General features: G+C 42.2%; 1 protein-coding gene and 1 long non-coding RNA gene across 3 annotated transcripts in view; one reads left to right on the forward strand and one right to left on the reverse strand.

Moving 5' to 3' along the window:
* The window catches only part of LOC141058020 (uncharacterized), a 224,808-nt gene that overhangs the window by 56,946 nt on the left and 149,541 nt on the right, over positions 1–18,321 (reverse strand). The window lies entirely within an intron of this gene.
* LOC141058016 (deubiquitinase DESI2-like) overlaps positions 8,391–18,321 on the forward strand; it is a 135,809-nt gene continuing 125,878 nt past the window's right edge. Inside the window, exon 1 of the mRNA XM_073554151.1 lies at positions 8,391–9,257. Coding sequence (XP_073410252.1) covers positions 9,219–9,257 — 39 coding nt within the window. The 5' untranslated portion in view covers positions 8,391–9,218. The remainder of the gene's footprint in view (positions 9,258–18,321) is intronic.

The raw sequence follows: 18,321 nt of genomic DNA on the forward strand, positions 1-18,321 counted from the left end.
GTGACCCTTGTGACAGCTAGGGGGTGCAGTATGGGTCATGCACACAGGCATATCCATTGTGGTAATGGAGATAGGATGGTAAATGACTGTTATGTATCCAGGGTGGGTGGCCCTAGGATGGAAGCTGAAATATATGGTAATCAGCAGAGGTAATGCTGAGTGTTTGTTACTATGTATCAGGGAAGGCTTTCAGGTGGCTTGGTGAGATGGGCGGGACCAGTCACCTACAAGCCCACCCAGGGGCATGTGTCTGAATGCCCAAAGTATATATATGTGTGTGTGTGTGTGTATGGTTGGGTGTCTAGGACCTGCAATGAGGTCATGTGATCAGGTGGGCGTGGCTACAGACCATATAAGGTGACCAGGGTAGGTCTCATGGGGGAGAGTGCCTGGATCTGATTGGTCCATGTGGAAGGTCCCGGAAGGTCATGTGTGAGAGCAGAGTCTGTGACAGACTGCGTTTGGGGAGCCACTGTCCGGGTGTGGTTCTGGAACCGTGAGACAGCCTAGTGAATAAGTCACTGTCCGGAATGGTGAGCCCAGTGCGGCCGCTTCCCTTAGAGAAAGGACTAACAGAAAGTCGGCATCTGGAACAGGAGCTCCTGCGAGATATATCCCCATGTCCAGGGTTAACTGTTGGTGACTGTGAAATTCCATGGACATTAATGAAGTGTACGGCGTGCGGCCACCCAAAGAGGTCCAGCGTGTTTAGTGACAGCGTATCCAAGCCGTGTACTATGCAATGTTATGGATTATGTGTGAGCCTGTGAAGTATAATATGGCTTACGGTGCGGTTTATGATGGCACAATAAACTGCATTGGACTGTTTTAAGTCAAAGTATTCCTGTGTGCATCAATACCGCAGCCAAGTGAGTGTCCCTCAATACATTCGATGAGCGCTACCTTACACAATATAAAGATAAAGAAAAAAACGGCATGCTCCAGCAAATCTGTTATATGGGGAATATATCATAATAGAGACAATATAACAATCAAATACCCCATACTACTCACAATGCTGTGGACTGTATACAGACCAGTTGTCAGACTGACATAAGGGGAGAGGGAAGGCGAACCTTCCGAAACAACAATAAAGGTCAAAATTTATAGATAAATAAAATTGCTTTATTGGACACAGGGCAAGGAAATACAGGTAAAAATTATAGCTGATAGCTTGTCACAAGAAGGCACCGTAATCTGCATATGTTGCTTCAATACAACCAATATATAAGAAAGATAAAGGAAAATAACCCTCATTGCATATACCACAAAATATAACATATTCAATAGAACCATGGTAACACAGAAAAACACTAGGGGCAATAAATACGTCCCACATATCAACAAATGTGCAATAGCACACAGGTGATATGAGAGGTGCCAGTGCCAGCCCCTAAAGTGCTTCAATATAACCCATGTACGTGGGGTAAAAAGGTATATCCCTCATTACCCATAAAGTGGCAAGGCATAATACATTCAATAGGAACAATAGTAGCACAGGGAATGCACAGATGTTGATCCCATATCAAATAGTAAACATCCTACATACCAAATCAGTGCAAGTGCACGCAGGCAAACATGAGAGGTCCGGTGCCCGCCCCGACGCACGTTTCGGGAACCTTCGTCAGGTTTACCACTTTATGCGTAATGAGGGATATACCTTTTTACCCCACGTACATGGGTTATATTGAAGCACTTTAGGGGCTGGCACTGGCACCTCTCACATCACCTGTGTGCTATTGCACATTTGTTGATATGTGGGACGTATTTATTGCCCCTAGTGTTTTTCTGTGTTACCATGGTTCTATTGAATATGTTATAATTTGTGGTATATGCAATGAGGGTTATTTTCCTTTATCTTTCTTATATATTGGTTGTATTGAAGCAACATATGTAGATTACGGTGCCTTCTTGTGACAAGCTATCAGCTATAATTTTTACCTGTATTTCCTTGCCCTGTGTCCAATAAAGCAATTTTATTTATCTATAAATTTTGACCTTTATTGTTGTTTCGAAAGGTTCGCCTTCCCTCTCCCCTTACACAATATAAGCATGTTTGCTATTACAGGATACATTTTTGGCCTCATGTAGTTATGCGGTGAAACAAACAAAAGGAAAGTAGCCGTTAATACAAAGTTGTTATAATGTTTTCCAATTTTAGGCAGAGGTTTGGATGTCTGTGTGTCTGTGTGTATCAGGAGTTAAATAAAAATGAAAAATGACTCTCAAGAAAAACAATCCTCTCTGCTGGCTCATGTTCTTAGCAAAGACATGATTTTTTTCTATTTGGCATGGGAGAAAGGAATTAGCCTCCACATCAGAATAAAGCGAGATATTGCATTCCCACTTCCCTGCAAAATCGGCAGTCATATAAGTCACAGATTGCAAAGCACTAGTAATTTAAAACCACAACCAGCTCAGCTTGATGTAGAGGGTGAGAGAGAGAAGCTAACACGTTCTGCCTTATAATTAAAGTGGAATATGCTTAAAATAGGCCTTGTCTCTAGCTAGATCAGTTATTCTTATTTTTGTCTATAATGAAAGTCTTTGTGACATTGATATGGCCTATGGGTCAATGAGAAAACGCCAAATGACACTTCTTCAAAACGCAACACCCTCCCCGGGTCCATCGCTGTGTCTCTTGCTGCTCTTGCTGCCAGTAACTGAGCTAAGGGCGCAATGGGGAGGATTCCTCGAGTCAATGCCAGGAGCGGCGGACGTGTGAGCGCAAGTATGTGATTTGCATACATGCGGTCACAAGCCAACTAGACGTACGCAGCCTCGCTCAATGCAAGTGTATTGAGTGAGGCTGGACATCTCTAGTTAGAATGTGGCCGGAAGTATGCAAATATTTAACACATGACCGCCCGCTCATAGCGCCGGCAACAGGAAATCCTCACAGTGTGCAGCGAGCGTTGTGAGGATTCACAAGTCTCCAGAAATGTACAGTGACTGGCTAACCTCTTTACACTTAATGTCAGCTAATTATAGGTGGCCAAACACCTTCAACAGCAGGATTATTATCAGCCGACAGCTATTATTCTCCCCGACGCCCCATACATCTGCGTGCATGTGTTCTGAATCAGAAGAGCTGAATGATTCGCTGCCAGATGTCTCTGGCAGTGACTTATCTCATGTGAGAACAAAGAGTTGAGTTCAACATGCCAAATACTTCTTTCTTTGGCATTTGCCATCAGTCAAGTGTAGGCACAACCCCTATATACATACATACATAAAATTGATGAAATTGGCCAACTTTATTCTTATGTGAATGGACACCTGTAATGAATTTGCAGACAGGCTATTTTAAAAAAAAATTGCATATGGTTGAAGAGCCAATGGAAGACCATGGTTTGGTCTAGAAAATGAGCACAACCTATAGAATATGCATCACAATGTAGTATGACAGATACAAGTCTCCAGGTAACCAACTACATACTGTATGTCAGATATCTCCTCAAACTTGTAGGATTCTGGGTTTTTAAAGAAGAAGGGTAAGCTCCGAGAAGGGTATGCCTTGACGCGGCGGAGTGGCTTAGCGTACATTTTTTTGCAAAAAAACGTATCAACAAAATACCCTGGTTTTGTTAACATCTTTTACTAGCACTTGCTACTTACAGTTACATATGTTTTACAGCAGAGTATTTATGCACGTTTGTCATACTGTGTTCTGTTTTTGTGTCTTATTTCTTGGGTGGTGTGAACAGGGTCTTATGACCCGTTCAGTTTTTGTGCATGTGTCATGTGTTCTGAATCCATTGATTTCTTGCTTATGCAAGCTTTGGGAGATCCCCGCCTCTCTCCTTTGGGACATGCATAAAAAGCCATTTTGCCCAGCGAGCCCATACCGGGCAGCACCTTTCTGAACCCTGCTCATGAAGGTATTATTCACATGTTCAGGTTTTTAAATATATTAGATAGGACTGCTCCGAGAAGGGTATGCCTTGACGCGGCGGAGTGGCTTAGCGTACATTTTTTTGCAAAAAAACGTATCAACAAAATACCCTGGTTTTGTTAACATCTTTTACTAGCACTTGCTACTTACAGTTACATATGTTTTACAGCAGAGTATTTATGCACGTTTGTCATACTGTGTTCTGTTTTTGTGTCTTAGTTCTTGGGTGGTGTGAACAGGGTCTTATGACCCGTTCAGTTTTTGTGCATGTGTCATGTGTTCTGAATCCATTGATTTCTTGCTTATGCAAGCTTTGGGAGATCCCCGCCTCTCTCCTTTGGGACATGCATAAAAAGCCATTTTGCCCAGCGAGCCCATACCGGGAAGCACCTTTCTGAACCCTGCTCATGAAGGTATTATTCACATGTTCAGGTTTTTAAATATATTAGATAGGACTGCTCCGAGAAGGGTATGCCTTGACGCGGCGGAGTGGCTTAGCGTACATTTTTTTGCAAAAAAAGTATCAACAAAATACCCTGGTTTTGTTAACATCTTTTACTAGCACTTGCTACTTACAGTTACATATGTTTTACAGCAGAGTATTTATGCACGTTTGTCATACTGTGTTCTGTTTTTGTGTCTTAGTTCTTGGGTGGTGTGAACAGGGTCTTATGACCCGTTCAGTTTTTGTGCATGTGTCATGTGTTCTGAATCCATTGATTTCTTGCTTATGCAAGCTTTGGGAGATCCCCGCCTCTCTCCTTTGGGACATGCATAAAAAGCCATTTTGCCCAGCGAGCCCATACCGGGCAGCACCTTTCTGAACCCTGCTCATGAAGGTATTATTCACATGTTCAGGTTTTTAAATATATTAGATAGGACTGCTCCGAGAAGGGTATGCCTTGACGCGGCGGAGTGGCTTAGCGTACATTTTTTTGCAAAAAAACGTATCAACAAAATACCCTGGTTTTGTTAACATCTTTTACTAGCACTTGCTACTTACAGTGACATATGTTTTACAGCAGAGTATTTATGCACGTTTGTCATACTGTGTTCTGTTTTTGTGTCTTATTTACTTTTATTTTGCATTGAAATCACAGCTATGACTGTGACTGCAATGCACTCTTGCAGCCTCAATACGCCTCTGTGAGCATCCTGAGGGGGGACACATAATGACCCTTGCATATGGCACTGCCTCATAGGGTATACAGTCATGGCCAAAAGTATTGACACTCCTGCAATTCTGTCAGATAATACTCAGTTTCTTCCTCAAAATGATTGCAAACACAAATTCTTTGGTATTATTATCTTCATTTAATTTGTCTTAAATGAAAAAACACAAAAAGAATTGTCCTAAAGCCAAATTGGATATAATTCCACACCAAACATAACAAAGAGGGTGGACAAAAGTATTGGCACTGTTCGAAAAATCATGTGATGCTTCTCTAATTTGTGTAATTAACAGCAACTATAACTTACCTGTGGCACCTAACAGGTGTTGGCAATAACTAAATCACACTTGCAGCAGCCAGTTGACATGGATTAAAGTTGACTCAACCTCTGTCCTGTGTCCTTGTGTGTACCACATTGAGCATGGAGAAAAGAAAGAAGACCAAAGAACTGTCTGAGGACTTGAGAAACCAAATTGTGAGGAAGCATGAGCAATATCAAGGCTACAAGTCCATCTCCAAAGACCTGAATGTTCCTGTGCCTACCGTGCGCAGTGTCATCAAGAAGTTTAAAGCCCATGGCACTGTGGCTAACCTCTCTAGATGTGGCTGGAAAAGAAAAATTGACAAGAGATTTCAATGCAAGATTGTGCGGATGTTGGATAAAGAACCTCCACTAACATCCAAAGAAGTTCAAGCAGCCCTGCAGTCCAAGGGTACAACGGTGTCAACCCGTACTATCCGTCGGCATCTGAATGAAAAGGGACTGTATGGTAGGAGACCCAGGAAGACTCCACTTCTTACCCCGAGACATAAAAAAGCCAGACTGGAGTTTGCCAAAACTTACCTGAAAAAGCCTAAAACATTTTGGAAGAATGTTCTCTGGTCAGATGAGACAAAAGTAGAGCTTTTAGGGCAAAAGCATCAACATAGAGTTTACAGGAGAAAAAAGAGGCATTCAAAGAAAAGTACACGGCCCCTACAGTCAAACATGGCGGAGGTTCCCTGATGTTTTGGGGTTGCTTTGCTGCCTCTGGCACTGGACTGCTTGACCGTGTGCTTGGCATTATGAAGTCAGAAGACTACCAACAAATTTTGCAGCATAATATAGGGCCCAGTGTGAGAAAGCTGGGTCTACCTCAGAGGTCATGGGTCTTCCAGCAGGACAATAACCCAAAACACACTTCAAAAAGCACTAGAAAATGGTTTGAGAGAAAGCACTGGAGACTTCTAAGGTGGCCAGCAATGAGTCCAGACCTGAATCCCATAGAACACATGTGGAGAGATCTAAAAATGGCAGTTTGGAGAAGGCACCCTTCAAATATCAGGGACCTGGAGTAGTTTGCCAAAGAAGAATGGTCTAAAATTCCAGCAGAGCATTGTAAGAAACTCATTGATGGTTACCGGAAGCAGTTGGTCGCAGTTATTTTGGCTAAAGGTTGTGCAACCAAGTATTAGGCTGAGGGTGCCAATACTTTTGTCCGGCCCATTTTTGAAGTTTTGTGTGAAATGATCAATGTTTTGCTTTTTGCTTCATTCTCTTTTGTGTTTTTTCATTTAAGACAAATTAAATGAAGATAATAATACCAAAGAATTTGTGTTTGCAATCATTTTCAGGAAGAAACTGAATATTATCTGACAGAATTGCAGGGGTGTCAATACTTTTGGCCATGACTGTACATTATTACTATTTACTATTATTACTATTTATTCATGCAAAGTCTGTTAAATTCTGCATTCAATATGTATGAATATTTGTCTTGAATTTATGCCTCTTAATTGGATATCCTTTTATTATGTATTTTTCTGATTCACCTATTTTTATAAAAATGTTTTTTGTAGTGTCTAATAAAAATCATATTTTTAATCTTAAAAGTATGGTAAATTTCTTGCAGTACTTATGTTAAATGTGTACATACTTGCACACCTTTACAAATTGTATTTCCTGTCAATTTACGCTGTGGATATATTTCACAGCATGTGTATGAGACTCATGCACTATGCTGTCGTGCTAATATATTTTCACATTGGGGAACCTAACCTTACGGGGTAAAGCTAAACCCAGCCCAGCCCTTATTATAAGTTTTGTTATGTACTGTAGTAAGGCTAGATTGTTGCAGTAGCTATCATCTCCAGAAAGCTAACCACAATTTCTTATTACCCGATTTCTCATCTGTGGAGGGAGGTGCAAATCTAATGGTTTGATCCTTGGTCTAATGGACATTGGATACACGTTGGTAAAGGTGGACTAGCGGATGCTTGAGAAGAGCCAGTGATGGTGCCAGGGCACTGCTGGCTCCTATTCTTTCGAAGGGCTGGAGGCGAGCCCCAGCACACTGTGTGAAGTGCCGACATTGGTCAAGTGCACCAGATAGTGTTGATAATAAAGAGTGAATAGTTACAAAAATATGTTGCCAACATATTGTTTGATGTGATTACTTCTTTTAGATGACTGGGAGTTTAACAGTAGACAAAGATCAGTACCAGGACATACAGGAAAAGTGATATCGTCAGTGGGAGCTATTTTCCAGGTTTATATATAAGCCACACAGTAAACCTTTTGCCCAACATTTCTCCCAACTTTGGAATACAGTTTTTCCTTACTCCAATCATGAACAAACTAGGATTTTAGCATGTAATAGTATATATTTCACTAAAGTCTACAAATGCACAAATATAGCCAGATCTAGGTTGCCAACCATCCAGAAATTCCAAGACAGTCCATAAAAATTGATAACTTTTTTTGCCCTGTCCATAAAAAAATGTAAAGGGTTTGTGATTTTTTTAAGCTGTAGACACACAAAATATTTTTACTGTAATTATCATTATTTTGCATTTTAACGTGAATCCAGCCGATGTCTTCACATCAGAATGATGGGCTGTAGACATGGATCACTTATAACCATAATGTTTTATTATGGTTTTACGGTGTCAGCAAAAAATATTGTCTGTCTGTGATTTTTTTGATAAGCTGTCCAGAAAACATAAAAAGTCAAGTTGGCAACCCTGAACCTGATCATTAGATATTTGCCCATAAACCTTACTCTTGGGAATGACACTTGAAATTACTCTCTGCATCACAGTCTTTTCATCCGATTCCAAATTGTTTATTAGATTAAATCATGATGTAATGGTACTTTCTCATTCTCTGGTGGAGAAGCAGTTAATCTTAGTCTCCTATCCCAGACCAGCAAGAATCCTTCTTGCTGAGAGAATCTCATTAGGGAATTCTATGTGCTGGAAGTTAATAAGGAGGGAACTCATGAATGGCTCACATGCACTATTCATGGTACCTCCTCCATCTCTGGAGGCCTGGGGATGCTGTATGATGTAACTTGCCTCCCTGCAGCTTCCATTCACATCTATTAGGCAGATGGCCAGAACTCCTCCTTCTATGTAGATGAAGTCATCCTGTCGCTATATTTTTTATGGCTATTACGCCGTCTACACTATAGCAGCACCAGGGTCACAGTGCTTCTCCTGCTCTCAAGCTGCATGGATTTCTCAAACCCTTTCCCCGCCGGTTCCTTGCATCCTAAGCCATGAGTTAGGTCTTTCCCTGATTATCCAGGAAGCAGCATCAGCACCAAGGGTTTTCCGATCTGTCAGTATTCCCACCAGCAGTGATAAACACTGGATCCCAGAGAAGCCAAGTTGATTTAATGCTATACTTGCCTTATACAAAACACAAGCTCCCTACAATCTGTGTTCTGGTGGCAGCCAGAAGGAAGAGACAACCAGCTCTGTGTTCTCTACAACCAACCGATGCCGAGTACCTTGGAGAATGCAGTGAGAAGCAGCTTGTTTTCCAGTGCCGAGCTAACCTTAAGCACCGTAAAGGTCATTGGCATACATCATTGCAGCAAATTCTGCCATATTCTTTTGCACTGAACTATGTTCTTTTGGGAAATGGATTGCAGAACGTAGAAGTTGGGGTTCACGCCTGACTTTGTGGATGCGTCCAGTTACACCCCAGGTCTACAGCATGAGATCAAAACCTGATATTTGCATAACTTTGGCCAAAATCATCCTCCGAATGGTTTGTTTGGAGGACCTAGAATGAAAACGTCTTTTTTCTTCTGTAACCCATTGCAGTATTGACCAGAAGGAATTTACAACCCTGGGAGAACTAGAAAGAACCAATCGGCATCACGATGGCAAACGAACCGGTGATACTAAATGTTTATGATATGGTAAGTCCCTGTATGCCGCCCGTGTCATCAAAGTGTTAAATATTCAACCTCTCTATAGGTGGAAATCTGAAATGCTGCAGCTCTTTCTTGAAGAGCAGCACCCCTCTTGTTAGCTTGTTTGCCTGCTGATTCAATATCCCTAGGTTTCCTGCAATTTATATGCGGGTCCATTCATTATAGTAATTTGTAGTTTTTCAGTTGATGTCAGTGCTAATTTTCCCTAGTTTGTAAAACATCTCTTGGCTTTTTACTGATAATTTAGGTTATGAAATAAATTGTAATGATTGATTGTGGTCTACAGAAGTAAAACACTATGGATGGCAATCATCGGTCCTATAATTCATGGCAGCTATTAACTTCGGTCGTGCTAACTGAGATTAATCTATAATTTATACATACACATCAGATTTGTTTTAGGAAAGGTTGGCTTAATTTACCAAAAAGATTGTTTTGTAGCTTGCCTATTTCTGGCTAGCAAGGGATGTCTGTTCCTATGAGGTCAGGTGTGGCATCTGTGGGGTCAAAAATAAAGTTTTCTAAGCAATGGACAGGTTTTTTTTGTCTTTTTTTACAAGAAATACATGCAAATTTGTACACGTTATTCGTGGCCATTGTATTATATGATTATATTATGAAAAAAATTATATTCCTTTTCTTTAGATTGTTTTAGACCTCGCCTGTCTCATCTTCTGTAAGTAGCTGTTTACAAGATAAGATATATGCATTAATAATATAATTTTGGTGTCACTGCTGTCATAAGTGGGTTAAATAGAGAAGTCTCTTGGTGCTCATGCCAAGCACAGATGGGTTTGTGACTGATACAGAGGGAGTTGCCAACTGTATATAAAGAATAGCACGTGTCTGGTCATCAATTGTGAGCCAGAAAAGCACTAAATACGCTAGTGGAATTTGTGGTAATGGGTATTGTCATAATTTAGTAAGAACATATGCAGTGTTGGATTGGGGGATTCTATGTAGCCACCAAAGGAAAAGATTGGAACCGAGGCCCACGAGCTGCCCATACAGAATGTACGAGTAAAATTTCAATTGTAAACTTTATTTTTCATCTTTGCATACGAAGGAAATGCTATTAATGTGGTCTAATAGCTATATGTTGTGATTAAACACACAAGAATAGACCCTTGTGGCAAGTGGTTGGCTCCAAAGTCAGTTCCAAATAAGGCTACTATCTGTGGATTTTTGGAGCAAGTCAATGTTCAGAGCTTGGGGCGCAGAGGGTTAATTTGTTAGGCCTGTACATATACTTGTTTTATGGACATCACTATAACTTTGTGGCTGCGCTATCAAACCATGTTATAACTAAGATATATTTATTCCATTACAACAGGGGTCCCCAACCCGTAGCTCGCGAGCCACATGTGGCTCGCCTGCTCCTGACATGTGGCTCACCGACGGTCACAGAAAAGAGGTCCCCAGGGAGCCGCCCCGCCGCCTGTAATACCCGCCCCGCCGCTTGTAATACCCGCCCCGCCGCCTGCTCCTGATATGTAGCTTGCTGAGGTCACATGAAAGGGAGCCGCCCCGCCGCCTGTAGTACCCACCCCGTTGCCTGTAATTTACCGCCCCTCCTGCGTCAATCAGTAACTGCATTCACATCTGCGCAGTGGCGCAGGTCACTGTGATCTATGGAAGTTGCACAAAGTCTCGCGAGACTTCACAAATCTTGCAAGACTTTGGTTACTGCGGCCTCTATAGAGCACAGTGACCCACGCCACTTCGCAGACGTGAATGCAGTCACTGATTGACGATAGAAGGACAGGATCATTGAAGTAAATCACTTACCTACCATAAGTTTATTTAAGCGTCCACACAAGCATTTTAAAGGGAAACTAGCCCCCCCAGGGCCTATTAAGGTAAAACAGCCACCTTCCGCAGCACTAAGGCTGCATTCTGTGAAGGTGGCTCTTATATTTTTCATCCCAAGTAACACAGAAATAATAACTTTTAAAAATTGCGCGCCATACCTATTGTGTCTGGGAGGTATGTTTTCTCCCCCTGACTCAAGCGCCTCGCAGCCGTCCATCATCCCCCTCAGTCCCTCAGGCACCGCCTCCTCTGTGTCTTCTCACGTCACCGTCACCTGCGCTGTGCAATCATTTTTCGGGCATGCGCCGTGCGCACTGCCCTGGAAATACATATACTGATGTACGGAGATCGCGCCTGCGTGTAGCGGAGGCCCCAGATCCCGCCCCGCAATGTTTTATGATGTATTCACACTGCGGGCTGGGAATCTGGTGCCTGAGCAGCGAGTTTCTCTGCGCCTGTCCCCATCTCCCTCCTACGGGGTTGAATCTGTTGCCTATCTAGTGCGGATATCTGCGCCTGTAATACGTCGGAAAGAGGCGGAGGGAGATGGGGACAGGCGCAGAGAGACTCGCTGCGCAGGTGCCAGATTCCCAGCCCACAGTGTGAATACATCATAACACACTGCAAGGCGGGATCTGGGGCCTCCGCTACATGCAGGAGCGATCTCCGTACATCAGTGGATGTAAGTTCCAGGGCAGCGCGGATTGCGCATGCTCGAATAATGATTGTACAGCGCAGGTGCCGGTGACGTGAGAAGACACAAGGAGGCGGCGCCCGAGGGACTGAAGGGAATGATGGACGGCTGCGAGGCGCTTGAGTCAGGGGGAGAAAACATACCTCCCAGACACACTACAGGTATGACGTGAAATTTATAAAAGTCATTATTTCTGGGGTAATAGGGATAAAAAACATAACAGCCACCTTTACAGAATGCAGCCTTAATGCTGCTGAAGGTGGCTCTTTTACCTTAATAGGCCCTGGGGGGGGGGGATGACAGGTTCCCTTTCAATGAGTAATTACCCTGGGGTATGTGCACACGTTGCGGATTTGGCTGCGGATATGCAGCGGATTTTGCCCTGCGGATCCGCAGCAGTTTTCCATGCGGTGTACAGTACCATGTAAAGCTGTAAACCTATGGAAAACAAAATCCGCTGTGCACATGCTGCAGAATATTCAGCGCGGAAACGCCGCGGTTTATTTTCCGCAGCATGTCAATTCTTTTTGCGGATTCTGCAGCGTTTTTACACCTATTCCATTAGGAATCCGCAGGTGTGAAAACGCAGGGAAAATCAGCACAAGAACCGCAGTAAATCTGCAATGAATCCGCAGGTAAAATGCAGGTCATTTTACCTGCAGATTCAGCAGATTCCGGGCGGAAAAATCCACACTGGAATGCGCAACGTGTGCACATACCCTTATACTCCAAGTGGCGGGACTTATTTTCAACAGTCATTCTGTAATGTCAGAATTACGTTAAATCCTGCCAATATATTCCCTTTATCTACTACATGTTAGTTTCCAGTTGTTCCTTGTTTTCTACTAGTAAATTGGCTTTGACTATGTCTTTATCTGCAATGTGGCTCTCGACCAACTTTCATAGCGGAATGTGGCTCTCAAGGTAAGAAAGGTTGGGGACCCCTGCATTACAACCTTATTATTGATTTTTCAACAATTATGAATACCGGTTGGAAATGGAATATAATACCCTACAGTGCATCTCCAATATTCTGTTGTACAGTAGAGATGAGCAAAACAATCCTCACTACTCTGGTCCAGTAGAAACGTCGATACTGCGTGGCAGGTGGACAAGAGCACTGCAAACTCCATACTATCTGCTGGCATCCACCGGCTCCTCTTCTGATTAGGAGGCCCTGAGATTTAATGATTAATTAGAAGAGGCTCCTACAAATGTCGGCAGGTAGTAAAGTCAGATTGGTCTGTACCAATTGATAATTCAGATGGAAATAAGCAAAACCACGAAGGAAGACATATTGAAACAAGAAGAAAAGAACCAGACCAGAATATGTGTTAAACCTTAGAGCCTTAAAATACAGTCATGGCCAAAATTATTGACACCCCTGCAATTCTGTCAGATAATATTCAGTTTCTTCCTGAAAATGATTGCAAACACAAATTCTTTGGTATTATTATCTTCATTTAATTTGTCTTAAATGAAAAAACACAAAAGAGAATGAAGCAAAAAGCAAAACATTGATCATTTCACACAAAACTTCAAAAATGGGCCGGACAAAAGTATTGGCACCCTCAGCCTAATACTTGGTTGCACAACCTTTAGCCAAAATAACTGCGACCAACTGCTTCCGGTAACCATCAATGAGTTTCTTACAATGCTCTGCTGGAATTTTAGACCATTCTTCTTTGGCAAACTACTCCAGGTCCCTGATATTTGAAGGGTGCCTTCTCCAAACTGCCATTTTTAGATCTCTCCACAGGTGTTCTATGGGATTCAGGTCTGGACTCATTGCTGGCCACCTTAGAAGTCTCCAGTGCTTTCTCTCAAACCATTTTCTAGTGCTTTTTGAAGTGTGTTTTGGGTTATTGTCCTGCTGGAAGACCCATGACCTCTGAGGTAGACCCAGCTTTCTCACACTGGGCCCTATATTATGCTGCAAAATTTGTTGGTAGTCTTCTGACTTCATAATGCCAAGCACACGGTCAAGCAGTCCAGTGCCAGAGGCAGCAAAGCAACCCCAAAACATCAGGGAACCTCCGCCATGTTTGACTGTAGGGACCGTGTACTTTTCTTTGAATGCCTCTTTTTTCTCCTGTAAACTCTATGTTGATGCTTTTGCCCTAAAAGCTCTACTTTTGTCTCATCTGACCAGAGAACATTCTTCCAAAATGTTTTAGGCTTTTTCAGGTAAGTTTTGGCAAACTCCAGCCTGGCTTTTTTATGTCTCGGGGTAAGAAGTGGAGTCTTCCTGGGTCTCCTACCATACAGTCCCTTTTCATTCAGATGCCGACGGATAGTACGGGTTGACACCGTTGTACCCTTGGACTGCAGGGCAGCTTGAACTTCTTTGGATGTTAGTGAAGGTTCTTTATCCAACATCCGCACAATCTTGCATTGAAATCTCTTGTCAATTTTTCTTTTCCGGCCACATCTAGAGAGGTTAGCCACAGTGCCATGGGCTTTAAACTTCTTGATGACACTGCGCACGGTAGGCACAGGAACATTCAGGTCTTTGGAGATGGACTTGTAGCCTTGATATTGCTCATGCTTCCTCACAATTTGGTTTCTCAAGTCCTCAGACAGTTCTTTGGTCTTCTTTCTTTTCTCCATGCTCAATGTGGTACACACAAGGACACAGGACATAGGTTGAGTCAACTTTAATCCATGTCAACTGGCTGCTGCAAGTGTGATTTAGTTATTGCCAACACCTGTTAGGTGCCACAGGTAAGTTATAGTTGCTGTTAATTACACAAATTAGAGAAGCATCACATGATTTTTCGAACAGTGCCAATACTTTTGTCCACCCTCTTTGTTATGTTTGGTGTGGAATTATATCCAATTTGGCTTTAGGACAATTCTTTTTGTGTTTTTTCATTTAAGACAAATTAAATGAAGACAATAATACCAAAGAATTTGTGTTTGCAATCATTTTGAGGAAGAAACTGAGTATTATCTGACAGAATTGCAGGGGTGTCAATACTTTTGGCCATGACTGTATCCCCTTTTTACTCTGATGACATCATTATACACCCTTGCACCATTGGCATTCTCTTAAGCAGTCTCATAAGGGTGTTACACCTGGAACGGCTTCCAACCTTCTAGAAGAAGCTCATAGAGGTACTGTCACTTGTTGGCTGCTTTGCCTTTACTATGTGGTCCAACTCACCCAAAACCACTTCAGTTGTGTTGAGGTCAATTGCTTGTGGAGGCCTTGTCATTTGTGACACCTTTCAATCTTGATCACATAGCCTCTATGTAGCCTGGAGGTATTATGGGGTTGTTGTCCTGTTGCAACACAGATGTACTAAGTAAAAACCAGATGTGATGACATGTCACTGCAAAATGCTGTGGTAGCCATGCTGGGTAAGCATGCCATGAATTTGGAATAAATCATGAACACTGTCACGAATAAAGCACCCTCACACCATCATACCTCCCCTACAATGCTTCACTGTTGGCACCACACATGTAGAAACCATCTAATCACTTTTCCAGCAACTCACCAAGATTTGGCAGTCAGTAACAAATCTCAAATTTTGACTCATCAGACCACAGTACACATTTCCACTAATCTAAAGTCCAGTCCTTGTGTTGCTTGTCCTAAAGTCTCTTCTTTGTGCTTGTGGTCCTTGGTAGTGGCTTGTTTGCAGTGATTTTACAATAAAGCACTGCTTCTTACAGTCTCCTCTAAATAAATGATGTTTGAAGTGTGTCTGCTACTTGAGATATGTGCATTATTTATGCTATTTGAGGTGCTATCAACTTGTGTTTTCTGATGCTGGTAACTCTGATGAACTTATCCTCTACAGTCTTCCTTTCCTAGGGTGTTCTTAATGAGAGCCAGTTTAACCATAAGGTTTGATGATTTTCATGACTGCACTTGAGGGTACCTTCAAGATACTATCAATTTTTCAGATTGATTGGCCTTTATGTCTGAGAATAATGATGCACTGCCATTTCTCTTTACTTGGTTGATTGGTTCTGACTTAGTACAGTTGTGGATTAAGGATGAGCTATGTATGGAATTGTGTACCAACACGGTCTCTGCAAGACACACTAAATAGTCACAAACACTTTCTGAAGGCCGGTGATTTCACAAAGTAACTCTTGACAAGGCATAACTATTCATTGTAAGCCATTCCAAGTTTAACCTGATGAAACTGCTTGAGAGAATGCCAAGGGGTGTAAAGCTGTCATCATAGTAAAAGAGGGGTACTTTGAAGCTTTAATAACATATATTCTGGTTTGGTTCATGTGTTTCTTTACTCCTTGTTTCCATATGTGTTTCTTTGTGGTTTTGCTACCTTCAGTCTGAATCTACAATGTGCCCATTCCGATGAGAACAAGAAAAACCATTGCAGGAACAGGTGTGTTCAAACATTTGACTGGTACTTTATATAATACTACTTTTGCTTAAGAAGTGAAATAATTTTTTTTCCTGTTTTTAACTGTGTTTCACTGTGGCTGCATGGATGTCACATGCTGGTACCCACATCCTCTCCTCAGGGTTGTATCCCCTAAAATGTACCAGATACTAAAGCAACCAATGAACTAAATGAGAATCCATGATTTTTGCTGTCTGAAATTCTAAGTTTCCATCCACAATGACAGTAAATGGTGGTAGCGGTGATAGTACAGAAGACGCAATGTATTTTTTGAGGAGAGACTGATGAAACACATTATGAATCCTAAAAGTAGGTGGCAAAGCAAGGCGGAATGCTATGGGATTGACAATGGCTACGATCTTATAAGGACCGATAAACCTGAGACTCAGTTTCCAAGATGGTACCTGCAACTTAATGTTCCTAGAGGACAACCACACCAAGTCACCAACACACAGGTCCGGACCCACCAAACATATCTGATTAGTTTATATTTGGACCCCATCTTCCTCAAATTATTAGAAACCCCCACCACACAGACGAAATAGATGATGAAAACTATTCTTCTTCAGGTAATCCAGAAGAACGATTATTATTAAATGAACAGAATTGAGGATGAAACCCAAGTGCCACAAAGAACGGGGACTTACCAAAAGACTCATGACAACAATTATCTACTACCAATTTGGTAACTCAATTCTCCTGATTCTCAGACACAAAACACCTAAGATATCTCTCCAGATTCTGGTTAACCCGTTCAGTTTGCCCATTAGACTGTGGATGAAATGCAGAACAGAATGACAGATGGATCCCCAGATGGATGAAGAACACCCTCCAAAACTTGGAAACAAACTGTACCCCCTGGTCAAAAACAATATTGGTCGGGATTCCATGTAATTTTACAATTTCCCTGACAAAAATTTTCGCCAAGGACTTGGCGTTCGGTAAAGCAATAAAATGAAACATCTTACTGAATATATCCACCACTGCCACCAAAATTACAGCATTCTCCGGCAACACGGGTATATCCGTGATAAAATCAACCGACAAGTGAATCCAAGGTCTACTGGGAGTCTCCAATGGTTGGGGAGACCCTGATGGATGAGTATGAGAGGTCTTAGAATGTGCACAGACACTACATGCGGCTACATACTCCCGGACATCTTGATGAACGCCTGGCCACCAAAAACATCAAGTAAGAAGATCAGTGGTGGCTTTATTACCAAGACTGAATTGTGATGTTCACTAAGGATTCTTAGACCAAAATTCACAGGTACAAACATTTTATCTAATAGACAGGCAGCAGGGGCGTGCCCCTGAGCGTCAACAACCTCTTTATCTAGATCGGAGCATATAGACACTATAACCACCCCTTTTTATAGAATAGGTACCGGTTTACAATTATTTCCTCCTACAGGAAAACAACGAGGTAAGGCATCTGCCTTAATGTTTTTGTTCCCCGGCCTATATGTGACAAAAAAAGTTAAACCTGGTGAAGAACAATGTCCATCTTGCCTATCAAGGTGTTAGGCGTTTCGCAGATTGTAAATATACAAGATTCTTATGATCTGTGATCGCCATAGCCGGATGAACTGCTCCATCCAAAAAATGACGCCATTCCTCAAAAGCCCACTTTATTGTCAAGAATTCCCTGTTACCTATGTCATAATTTTTCTCTGCAGACGACAGTCTTTTTGAAAAATATGCACATGGACACCATTTACCAGTACATGCACCTTGCAACAATACAGCCCCCACTCCCAACTCAAACACATCAACTTCGACGATAAAAGGCTGCGTGACGTCAGGCTGTATGAGGATCTGCGCGGATGCAAAACACCTCTTCAAGGTATTGAATGCCTCCCTGGCTGGAATGGACCACTAGAAAAAGTCTGTCCCATTCCTAGTCATATCCGTCTGAGGTTTGGCTACTGCCGAAGAGTTTTTGATGAACTTACGGAAGTAGTTGGCGAAACCTAAAAACCTTTGTGATGCTTCAAATTCTCATGACAGTCCCAATCCAGTATCTCCTGGACTTTCGCTGGGTCCATGCGAAAACCGGTGGACAATGACACATACTCTAGAAAAGGGATCTCCTCAACTGAGAACATTAATGTCTCCGGTTTGACAAATAATTTATTTCTCTGAGTATTAAGACCTA

Source organism: Dendrobates tinctorius, unplaced genomic scaffold (genome assembly GCF_039654945.1).
Source record: "Dendrobates tinctorius isolate UK_male_01 unplaced genomic scaffold, ASM3965494v1 ptg000208l, whole genome shotgun sequence".
NCBI lineage: Eukaryota > Metazoa > Chordata > Amphibia > Anura > Dendrobatidae > Dendrobates > Dendrobates tinctorius.